Source organism: Misgurnus anguillicaudatus, chromosome 17 (genome assembly GCF_027580225.2).
Source record: "Misgurnus anguillicaudatus chromosome 17, ASM2758022v2, whole genome shotgun sequence".
NCBI lineage: Eukaryota > Metazoa > Chordata > Actinopteri > Cypriniformes > Cobitidae > Misgurnus > Misgurnus anguillicaudatus.
Window position 1 is genome coordinate 5,672,980 of NC_073353.2, and position 12,930 is coordinate 5,685,909.

At 38.1% G+C, this 12,930-nt stretch overlaps 1 protein-coding gene across 1 annotated transcript; it reads right to left on the reverse strand.

Moving 5' to 3' along the window:
- Positions 1–1,693: 1,693 nt before the first annotated feature.
- Positions 1,694–11,136, reverse strand: stk24a (serine/threonine kinase 24a (STE20 homolog, yeast)). Its single transcript, XM_055216234.2, has 11 exons — positions 10,980–11,136; positions 8,493–8,714; positions 8,078–8,134; positions 5,943–6,051; positions 5,629–5,786; positions 5,361–5,546; positions 5,121–5,263; positions 4,962–5,049; positions 4,786–4,854; positions 3,522–3,652; positions 1,694–2,418 (listed from the first exon to the last, which is right to left on the reverse strand). The coding sequence occupies exons 1-11, from the start codon at positions 10,998–11,000 to the stop codon at positions 2,400–2,402; spliced, it is 1,203 nt and encodes a 400-aa protein (XP_055072209.2). The 5' UTR covers positions 11,001–11,136; the 3' UTR covers positions 1,694–2,399.
- Between the last annotated feature and the right edge of the window lie 1,794 nt (positions 11,137–12,930).

Here is a 12,930-nt window from a genome sequence, read left to right on the forward strand (position 1 = left end):
CTTTCATTCAGGAGGATCAATTTGGAACCCCCAGCTTGAACTGTGTAACTTTCTTGCTTAGGGCTGGGACAGTTGTTCTAATCATTGCACAACCGCGGTGGTGTGCACGTCAATAAAAATGAAAAACATAAATTACAAGCTCCACAGCAAGATGTCTTCAAGTTTGTATGAACTCAAATTGCCAGCAGACTTAGTGAGTGAGTGTGCTATTTGCAAGGGGAGGCAACTGATATCAGCGATGACCCGGAAATAATATAGGAAATATTTTCTCTCTTGGTCACTCAAGGTTGCATAAGTTTCAATCTGCTATACAAGAAAACCATCAGAACGTGATTTCTAACTTGAATTAAGTGTTGTTTTGCAGATGGAAGTGCTACAGCACGCACATAGGTGTCGATCCTGTGGGTTCTCCTGGGCTCGACTTGAGCACCCACCAAAATTGCCAAGCACATATGCTCATTTGGTTCACATTGTGCATCTAAAACCACGCGAAAACGTGACCGTGCTGCTTTTCTCCTTTTCAAAGCGTGTAAGCGCTCCAGAGCGTTTGTCGTTGCGAAGTAACTCAAGCATTGCTTGACGTTGTGACGAGCACACACTGGTGGAAAAAGAAACCGACGCCTATGAACACGCACGTTTGTTAAGAAGCGTATATCTGATCCTCGTTTACATTTTTAGATTTCAAAATACATGTATGCATTATATATAAGCCTATATGCATCAATGTGCGTTTGCTCATACGCGCATGTGCCCACACACATTCTATACGCACCGCAGTGGTAAAAAAAACTGCTACCATCACAGCCCTATTCTTGCTAGTGCTGGCATCAGTCAAGAGATTCAGTGATTTACAAGCCTTCTCACTTGAGCCGTCTGGAATTCTTCCCTAGTAACAGCAAACTCATCTTTAGGCGGAGGACATACCTATAGGACATAGTACATACCTATGGGGGTTGTGCACACCAAAGCTTTTAAACGCGGCCGAAAATGCCAGCCAGACGCTGTACAATGCGTCGGTTGGTTGTTGTGATATTTGTTCCACCCCTCCTCTACTGTGATTGGACAGCCATGTGAGAACTGACATTGACAGCTGAGCTTTTCTCCCAAAGTTGAATTTTTTTCAACTCTTGGAGCTGAGCGCGAAAAAACACCAAGTGCCGGCTTTCAGCGGAAAAAAAACACAAGCTGCTGGCTTTTTTGAAAACGTATCATAAACGTAAAAAAGTAAAAGCTTTGCTGTGCACTCCCCTTAAGGTACTTTCCACTTAAGGGAAAAAGACTCCCTTTTTAAAAATGTTTATTTACAAACATCTTTTCAATACAACCAACAACAGCAGACGGAGTCCGTTTCATTTGATCCTTGATTTCCGTTGCATGATTCTGTTCATAACTCAAGGCCATATGATTTCTATTACATACCCCCAATTATATATAGGCTGTGTCACTGAAAGTCAGGTCTTCACTACAACCCATCAAAGTACAAGTTTGGTTTTACTTGATTAAATTATGAGAGAGCTATATTTTATAACAGAATGTACTTCCTATACAGTTTTAACAGCAACATTATAATGAATAATTTCAATAAATGTTTCAATTTTTTTTTACTTTTTCCCATTCGTTTGATTACCTACATTTTTGATATAATACATTAACCAAAAAAAAACACAATCCAGAAAAAATTAAACAACACAAAAATTTTAAAGATTTATTTATTCTTAAAACTGTCACAAAGTATTAATAATTTAGCTTTTGATTATTACAATGTGAATAAACCAAACAGAATCTAGAAAAATAGCACAGAATTTGGACAAAAATAAAACATTTTAATTGGGATTTTTGAAAGATACTTTAAAAAAATGGTTTCAAGTTTTTCATAATAAAGCATTTGTTCAACCAAAAAAACCCTTTTTCATTAATGTAGGTAATGTACACAGTGAAACAGTTATATTTTATGAGATTGTCATACTATTCATATGCTAAAGTACACTTAAAATAACTTGTAATACACTCATCTCAGGCCATGTACAATTTTCTAAAGATGATTGATCTTTTTATTACAGCTGTATGTCCCTCCCTTTAATACACCCGTCACAAACTAGGAATAGTCATTAGCAAATCATAAATTACATTTATATCATAAAAACATTTGTCTGCTTAGAAAAATAAAATTTTCTCTGAAATGCCTTAAATTTGTATTTTAATAAGAAATATGTCAAAACAGAAAGAAAACTGTTTACGTAAAGCCATTTCATAGGGTGTTACAACTGTGTTCACAGATTTCACAAATCCACACACATAAAGCAAATTACCTGATAATGTAAAACAGTATCTTAATCTGATTCTCATCAATATTCAGCTATTTTGTGCGTGTGTGTGTGTGCGCCTCTTCAACACATCAGTCAGTGTCGAGATGGAAATCTGTTGGAAAATCACACTCAAAATCAGCCTTCCACAGATGAACGCATTATTATTTTTAACATATCATCCAACCCATACAACCATGTAGGAAGAAGTTTGTCCATTAGAAGCAATAATCATTTATTGTGAAATAGCATCTTCTGGTCGATGTCATCATTACGTCAGCTGAGAATGTGAAGCGCTATTGGCTCTCATGCCCAATTGCATCATGCTTTAATGTTCCAGTTTATGTTTGAATGAGACCTGACTGAGTTCTATATATAAAGTTATCATGTGTCTTCAGTCCGCAAGGTTTGCAACATGAGTTGTTTATATTCTAAGTATTACGAGTTGTAATACTTTTATACTGTTAATGCAAATGCAAAGAATTAAATGCTTCCTGATTTAATAAGCTACTGGCAGTGAGAGGGCACTCATCCTTAAAAAGTAGCTTTTTTTTACTTAAAATGTAACTGAAAAACCCAGACCCTATAGGGTCTGTTTTTTTTTGGGGGGGGGGCAGAAATAATGGTGTAAATGTTTCATTTTCTTTTAAAGATTGGATGGTGACCAATAGTTACCATAGATACTTTCGCATTGGGCCCCCAATTTGCTAAATCCTCAACTGTGGGTAACATACTTATGCCGCAATAGTTAGCCTGTCTGGAACCAAGCTGATTTAAACCACATCACTGTGTGACACTTGCATTACATGTAAACGGCCCCTACGCTAATAGGATTTTGTTTCTCTCTCCCTGTCTCGTCCTCGACCCGAGGACAATGAGACAAACAGACCCAGTTCCGGTAAATGTGAAAGTCGACACACCAACGATCTACAGGCCGTCCTTCAACGTGATGCCCAGCTGATCTCCCAAGGGTTTTTCCCTCCTAGGACTTTTTTTATTTTCCCGGCTAAAAAGTTAACTTAGCACCCTCTTCTATACGTTACATTAGTAATACGTCCGCTTATAATGTTGATTCATAGCCGCAGCAAATTTAGTATTATGTTGTGCTATCTGTCGATTTTCTGTGCTTTTCACTGCTTCTATTAACGTAAAGCTGCTTTGAAACAATTACCAATTGTGAAAAGCGCTATATAAATAAAACTGAATTGAATTAAATACCTCTTTAATCTCTGTACCACCTCCATCACCATTGAATCAGTAATGCCTGGACACGACTCTTCAACGTTCTGTATGGTGTTCTTTAGTTCATCCAACACCAGCGGCTTATTAACACCACCCTTCTGCTTCAGCTAATACCAGAAGACAAACACAGTTGTCCTGTGATTGACACTTCTTAAAATACATTGTGTATTGTGTCAATTTAGAAAAACATAAACAATAGGTGTTCTTAACAAAAAAAATGTTCTTCTTTAACTCATTCCCACTGCCTTTAAAAAAAAAAAGTTGCCTCACAAATGTTTCACAAAATGCCTTCCAGGAAAAGTTTCTTCTAAAAAAATATAAACATACAAATATATCAAAACAAAACTTTTCATACTATCTGTATTTTTTCTCTGCTTATAAACTCTTAAATATGGGTATTTTTCATAAAAAAATATTTTTGTGAAGGAATTTCGGTTAGAGATCAGATTCAGAACAATGATCAAAACATATATGGAGTATTTACTGCTTTTGGATTCGTATATGATATAGTGTTGGGTAAGGCGCCACCTAGTGCGTACACCTAATCTTGGGACATGTCATGAGACTTTTTTAAGATGTAAAATAAATCTGTGGTGTCCCCAGAGTACATAAAGTTTTATCTCAAAAGACCATATAGATAATTTATTATAGCATGTTACAATTGTCACTTTGTAGGTGCAAGCAAAAAATTGCTGTTTTTGGGTCCTTTAAAATGCAAATGAGCTGATGAAATGCAAATACTGGTCGCCATAATGGTGGTTTGATGGAACTGAAACTTAATTGTGCTGTCTATGATTTCTCTCTCTGTCTCTCGCTCTCTCTCTATCTGCACTAAATGGCAGAGTCGTGGTTGGACAGTGCAGATTAAGGGGCAGTATTATTATAATAAGATACCCTTCTGACATCACAAGGGGAGCCAAATTTCAATGAGCTATTTTTTCACATGCTTGCAGAGAATGGTTTACCAAAACTAAGTTACTGGGTTGATCTTTATAACATTTTCCAGGTTCATAGAAGCACTGGGGACCCAGTTATAGCACCAAAAAAAATTCATAATAGGTCCCCTTTAATTGAAGAGATAACTTGTCAATGGTGGTGAAAGATTTCAAGGTCTCCACCTGCAACACTTTCTCTTTTTTATCAGAATATCACTATCTGCCAATTGTTTGGTTCAACATATACTGTGCCTAACTTCATAATTAAGATCACACTGAAGTTCATTCAGGAGTTTAACTCTTACCTCTTCAAACACTTGAGTTATAATAGAGGACATGCGCTGGGACTGGGGTCTCTTTCGATTGTCTGCAGGCTAATACATTGAGACATAGATGTGTTAAGACTTTTGGAGAATTAATATCTAAAGAATCTTTCAGTGAATGTTCCCTAAAGGAACATGAGGACTACTCGCTGTTTAACTTTTTCAGGCTTATTCTGAGGCTTCTTGATAGTGTCCCAGGTCCAGTCATCATCTTCAGGTTTCACGGGCGCTTCCACATCGTCTTCTCTGAACACACACAGAGTCTTTTCAGTGAATGAAAAGTCAATCACACATATTGTGTATAATTATAAACGTACAAGTCTGAATCTGAGCCGGACTCATCTCGGGCCTGTTTTGTTTTCCATCTCTTGTACTTGTCTATGAGATCTGTGAGGTATGTTGTCTTCCTGGCATATCGAGTAATAAGTTTGTGTTTCAAAAGCTCTTTAGCTGTTGGTCTCTGATAATAACAATCAGGAGTATGAATTACTTGAGTAAAAATGATGTACTTAAGTATGTGAAATGAATTTTAGTCTGTTTAGTGGAACAGCACTTACAAAGTTGGGGTCTTTATTGAGACAGGCATCTACAAATTCCTTGAGAGCTTTGCTATAGTTTCCTTCAAGTGTGGGTGAGTTGTCTTTGGGGATGAGAAACAACACTTTCATGGGATGTAGGTCTGAGTGTGGTGGTTCTCCTTTTGCCAGCTCAATTGCAGTTATGCCCAAAGACCAGATATCAGCCTGTAAACACATATCTGAATACTAGACCAATTCATGATATTACTCAAAATACACTAACGCACAATGGTCTGATCCGACTGACCTTTGAGTCGTACTCTGACTGTTTAATGACTTCTGGTGCCATCCAGAATGGAGTGCCCACAAATGTGTTCCTCTTGATCTGTGTGTCTGTGAGCTGTCCGGCCACACCGAAATCTGCTAGCTTCACATAGCCCTGCTCTGACAACAAGACATTAGCAGCTGCAAAAACAGAAGAACACGGGTGAATTCAGATTTAACATCTATAGACATTAATTGTAGTAAACAACATGATATTGAGCATATCTGGACATGTGCCAAGTAATGTGTGGTAAGTATTGTAGTAAGAGGCTTTGCAGATGCCATGTCAGCATTCACCTTTAATATCTCTGTGAATTTTTTTCTCTGAATGCAGGTAATCCAGGCCCTTCAGGATTTCTCTGAGAATAGTAGCGATATGACTTTCATCCAGGGCACCAGGTTCCAACTGCAACACAGACAACATACCTTGTAAACCTATGAGACTGCGAACATGCAAGACTGTGAACCTGCTAAACAATAAACCTGCTAAACAATGAACCTGCTAAAGTGAACCTGTGAGACTGTAAACTTGCGAGACTATGAACCTGCGAGACTGCGAACCTGCTAAACAGTGAACCTGCATGCGAGATTGCAAACATGCGAGACTGCAAACATGCAAGACTACGAACCTGTGACACTGCAAACCTGTGAGACTGCGAACCTGCATGCAAGATTGCAAACATGCAATACTGTGAACCTGGGAGACTGTAACCCTGCGAGACTGCAAACCTGTGAAACAGCAAACCTACGAGTCTACAAACCTGTTTGCGAGATTGTGAACCTGAAACACTGTGATCCTGCAAGACAGTGAACATGCGAGATTGCAAACATGCAAGACTGCAAACATGCAAGACTGCGAACCTGTGAGACTGCGAACCTGCAAGACAGCGAACCTGCAAGACTGTGAACCTGCGAGAATGTGAACCAGCGAAACTGATAAACTCCGAGACTGCAAACCTGCAAGACTGCAAATCTGTGAAATTCTGAGATTGTGAACCTGCGAGACTGTGAACCTGCTAATCAGTAAACCTGCGAGACTACAACCTGTGAGACTGCAAACCTGAATGCGAGATTTTGAACCTGCGAGACAGCGAACTTGCGAGGCTGCGAACCTGCATGTGAGAATGTGATTCTGCGAGACCGCGAACATGTGAGATTGCAAACATGCGAGACTGTAACCCTGCAAGACTGCATACCTACGAAACAGCAAACCTACGAGTCTGCAAACTTCTATGCGAGATTGTGAACCTGAAACACTGTAATCCTGCAAGACAGTGAACATGTGAGATTGCAAACATGCGAGACTGCGAACCTGTGAGACTGCAAACCTGTGAGACTGCAAACCTGCAAGACAGCGAACCTGCATGCGAGATTGCAAACATGCGAGACTGTGAACCTGCAAGACTGCGAAACAGCGAACATGCGAGTTTGCAAACATGCGAGATTGCAAACATTCGAGACTGCAAACATGCAAGACTACGAACCTGTGACACTGCAAACCTGTGAGACTGTGAACCTGCATGCAAGATTGCAAACATGCAAGACTGTGAACCTGGGAGACTGTAACCCTGCGAGACTGCAAACCTGTGAAACAGCAAACCTACGAGTCTACAAACCTGTTTGCGGATTGTGAACCTGAAACACTGTGATCCTGCAAGACAGTGAACATGCGAGATTGCAAACATGCAAGACTGCAAACATGCAAGACTGCGAACCTGTGAGACTGCGAACCTGCAAGACAGCGAACCTGCATGCGAGATTGCAAACATGCGAGACTGTGAACCTGCGAGACTGCGAAACAGCGAACATGCGAGATTGCAAACCTGCGAGACTGCAAACCTGCAAGACTGTGAACCTGCTAAACAATAAACCTGCTAAACAATGAACCTGCTAAAATGAACCTGTGAGACTGCAAACCTGCATGCAAGATTTTGAACCTGCGAGACAGCGAACTTGCGAGACTGTGAACCTGCATGTGAGAATGTGATTCTGCGAGACAGCGAACATGTGAGATTGCAAACATGCAAGACTGTAACCCTGCAAGACTGCAAACCTACCAAACAGCAAACCTACGAGACTGCAAACTTCTATGCGAGACTGCGAACCTGCGAAACAGCAAACATGCTAGATTGCAGACATGCGAGACTGCAAACATGTTAGAGGGCAAACTTGCATGCGAGATTTTGAACCTGCGAGACAGCGAACTTGCGAGACTGCGAACCTGCATGTGAGAATGTGATTCTGCGAGACAGTGAACATGTGAGATTGCAAACATGCGAGACTGTAACCCTGCAAGACTGCAAACCTACCAAACAGCAAACCTACGAGACTGCAAACTTCTATGCGAGACTGCGAACCTGCGAAACAGCAAACATGCTAGATTGCAGACATGCGAGACTGCAAACATGTTAGAGGGCAAACTTGCATCTTACCAAATCTAGAGCTGAACCACCTCCTAAATATTCCATGATGATCCATAACTTTGTGTCCTGATGAAAAGATAGAAAGGGAGACATAATTAAGAGTTAAGTAATGAAGTCTAGATTCTGAAGACTTTGTATACAACTACAGCTATTATTTTCAATGAGATTTATATTTTATTACTTCTTTAATTTACAAGAGCATAAGGGACATATTTATTAGACAAGGCTAATTGAAGTGAGAGCGCAATTTCAAAAAGCTCAGATGGGAGTGGACACTTCTGTGGGTAAGGTGCATGTAAGGACACAGGTGCTAAGCGTAGGGTTTAAGACATGCTTTTTGGGCATTAAATAATGGTGCAAATACCAGTAAATTGACGAGCGCAAACCTCCGTAAATTGATGAGCCAATCTCAGCAGCATCTCACCTTCAGATAAGAGCCGTAGTATTTAGTGATATACAAGCTGTCGCACTGGCTGAGGACAGTGATCTCCTTCTGGATGTCCTCTACTTCATCCTCAGCCTCCTCCAGATCAATGATCTTTATGGCGACCACCTGTTGTGTGCGATTATCGATGCCTTTGAAGACCTCTCCAAATGAGCCCTTTCCAATCCGCTCCAACTTGGTGAACAGCTTTTCAGGGTCAACCTTTAAAATCAACAAGTAAAAAATGAGTGAGGAATGACAGTTAATCTGAGGGTTCATAACAGGATTGATGTTAGCTAAGATCCTGCAGTATTTCAGAAACAGATGAAGATTCTTCGTCTGTAGTGATAAAGTTTACAAGGATGAGAGTTTGAGGGGCGGTTTCCCAGACAGGGATTAGACTAGTCCTAGACTAAAACATTTTTAAGAGCTGTCCAAACTGAAAACAACTTGAACTGACATATCTTAAAATACATCACTACTCTTTGTTTTGCCTCAAAATGCACACAGGTAATGTTTTTAGTAAGGCGTGTTTGTTAAAGGATAATTCCGGTATTTAACACTTTGAGTCTCATTTCTGGTTTGTTTTGGATGAACTACAGTGATGGACACTGAAATTTTGACATGGGTCGTGTCTTGAATTTTTGACTCGTTTAGAAGCGTCTCTTGACTGCTTCAGAATGGAAGTCAAGGGCCATGCACAAAAATGTCATTAAAACAACAATTAACGTTCATTTTTAAACGTTCACCTTACTACTCACCGAGTGGTTCCTGGTGTCCGTTGATGATCAAAAACAAGTTGTGTAGCGAAATACAGTTTCTGTTGTGTTTTATTTGGCATTTTGTAAAATTCCATTGACTTCTCTTGGAAGGACTCATTGCTTGCTGATATATCACTCCGCCGCCAGAAACGGAAAATGGGTCTATTTACATGTGGTTGTAGTTTTTTCGCTCGGTTTCTCTAAGAAGAAATTTTTCCCATATTTGATGGCTCAGTGACCAGCCTTAGGTTTGAAGTTGAGCTCGATTGCAACTGGCTATACGCTAGACACTGAGTTCCGTTCAGCGTCCTTGTACGGCAAAGTGGTTGTCGCCATCAAGTGGTTGGGAGTGTGCTAACGCTTCAGACTCAAATATAGAGCGGAAGTATTAATGCGGTTGTGAGGTATCTGAAAAAATAGTTCCACTATAGCAAATAACACGGATTGAAATCATACATTGCGCCGATATATTTGTTTTTAATTATCAACGAACACCACGAACCACACGGTGAGTAGCACAGTTTTAAAAATGAACGTTAAGTGTTGTTTTAATGACATGTTTGTGCATGGCCATTGACTTCCATTCTGAAGCAGTCAAGAGACGCTTCTAAACGAGTCAAAAAGACAAGACACGACCCATTGTCAAAATTTCTGTGTCCATCACTGTAGTTCATCCAAAACAAACCAGAAATGAGACTCAAAGTGTTAAATACCGGAATTATCCTTTAAAACTAGTTATATTTCCTAATTAAACTAAGGCCTAGTCCTGGACTAAGCTGATCCCTGTCCGGGAAACCGCCCCTGAGAGTTTCTAAAAGCTGACTCTTTTTATACAGTTACAAGTTGTTATTATTAAAGTGACACAATTCAAATACAACCAGTATTACATACGCACACTTTTTAAAACGGTTGTGTCTAAAGATCCAATCATTTCAGTCGATCATATTTGGTAATTAATTTTAAAGGCGTTACACAGAAACAGACCTCTAAAGAAGACAATGAAGGCACACTTGCAGGGAAGTCAGAGACTGCAAAGTTCATTTTCGTACAACAAGGAACTAATGCTGCCATAAACATTACAGCTGCCTGCAATGACTACCCAGTGCACTAAAATACACTTCACGAAAAAAGTTTACTTACTTTAATATACAAAAAATCTTTAATACTTTAGTGTCTTACTTCTTAAGATAGAAACATCTAAGTGTTCTCAACTGTGTTATTTTGAGACACCATTTATTTCAATACACTTGAAGTATTAATGGTATTTAGTATAGGCCAGATTTTTTTTACTTTTATTCAGTATATTTGTTTATAACTCCTACCCATTTATTTAGCACAAATAATAATTCATTACATATTTCCTGTTCATTCAAGTATACATTATTTTTAGCTAGGTAACGACAGGCACAGAGTTAATCTGATATAGCATCATTTATAATTATAATCATCACATACAATTAAAGTGAGTGACACTTTGCCCATCAGATATTCGTGACTCTTCAGAAACTTTAGAAATCTGTGGTTTAGCTACAGAGAAAGAAACCATTACTGTGGTAAAACTGAATCTTATTTTACTTCCATTATTGACAAAGACTTTATAGAGTAATAAAGCTAAACAAACTTTAACCTCACACACTGTTCTTAAACATTGTCCATTTATCTGACATCATGAAGACTTTTGATACATAAGAAATAGTAGTTTGTCTTACAGAGAAACACAGCGTACCTTTAGATCTTTAGTGTTCATCTTCACAGACTTGTGTTTTCTGAATATATGATTCACTCTCTGTATCTCTGTCAGTGTATTAAAGTCTTTATCATGAGGGTGTGACAGGACATTGACAATCTGCTTTAGTAACAGGGTCAAAGAACAGACTGCCTTTCTGTTTATACATAAAGACAACCAGGCAAAGTCTCAAATCACATCACATTAAATCAAATGCAAAGTGCTTTTTACAATGTTACATTGTTTAAAAACAGCTTTACATGAAAAAATCACAGAAACTACGAACGCTAATTATTAAATATTACATTATATACTAAAATATTATTTAGTTAACATACTTGACAATGAAGGCATTTGTTTGTATGCAAATGACAACATTATTTAGCATATTCATGTCTGTATTTAATGTATTATTTAAGCAGCCGATTAGATACTGGGTCATTTATATCTTTCATATTTCTTGTTGTGTTAAATGGTTAATATTTGCTAATGTATGATTGTAACTGAAGTTATTATAGTGACAATACAGTATAAACGCTTCACTGAAGTGAAAGGCACCCTTTGAGCAGCCTGGTCTCACTGTTAATAATATGTTGTAATAATACATAACTTTTAAAAACACAAAACATACTTTTTTTCTAAGTTTAAATAGATGTTGAAGCATACAATGTAGACATATTTGCAACATTTAATTGTAGCATGATTACGTTTTTACTAGGGCTGTCAATCCTTTAAAATATTTAATCTAGATAAATCGCATGATTGTCATGAGATAACTTGCGATTAATCGCAAACTATTCACACATTTTTATCTGTTCTATATTTACCTTAATTTAACACTTTTCAAGTTTTTAATACTCTAATCAACATGGTCGTGGGCAAATATAGATGCTTTATGTAAATTTATGTTTACACCAGCCTGTTTACATTTTTGACAGAACCATCAGCCATTGTTCTGTATACTGTAGACGATTTTCTTTGGACGCACATGCGTTGTCGTGGTTAAGTTTCTGGTCGGAACTTTACTTCCGGTTTCTGTTTGTTTAATGGTCTGACTAGTGGCTTAAATGATCTCTGGAACAAATACCTCATCAAAAATAACAAATGTTTTGGTTTCCTAAAGACAAGGGGAGATGGCGATCATGGATCACTGCTATGTGAAGGGAAGTTTGGCAGCCGGTTTGTAGTTAACATTGTATACATTATAGTACACATTTTACACAGCAACGTTAGCTCATGTCGTTTTAGCTATGAAATATGAACTAAGGTCATCCACTTGCTGTTTATTTTGCTTGATATCAGAAATAAACTACTTTAAAAGGACTTTGTTGTCATTGATTCCGGAAGTTACATGTGTTCCACGAAAGCCGTTTGTTTATGTTTTACTGCTGAAACTGTCTATTTGAATTTTCTCCATTTCTGTTTGCTGCTGCATGTTTTGTGACCCGTGCAGGCAACTGAGTCAGAATGAGCTAATTTTCAAAAATGTGTTTATTTATATTTTGACATTCTCTATTAAAAACCTTTTAAAAAATGACCACATCCATGCCTTAAACTGACTGCTAAAACAATTTGGCACACACAAAGTCAAAAACAATATCAATATATGTTTGATTGACATTGAGACTTTAAGATCTACTGCAATGAAAGGATCTAATATAAGGTTACACATGAGATCCCCAACAGTTAACCAAACATTCACTTAAAAGAGCAATTCATCTTTTGTTTTTATTGTTTTATAGACGGTTTCAGCAGTAACAACATAAACACGCAGCTGTGGTGGTCATCACGTAACTTCTGGCAAACCCTGCGTAGAATATAACAACAAAGTCCTTTTTAAAGTAGCTTATTTATATAACAGACAAAATAAACAACACGTAGATTACATAGGAACACAAAACGTTTGTTATTTTCAACGAGGTATTTGTTTAAGCGTTTTCAGTAACTAGTC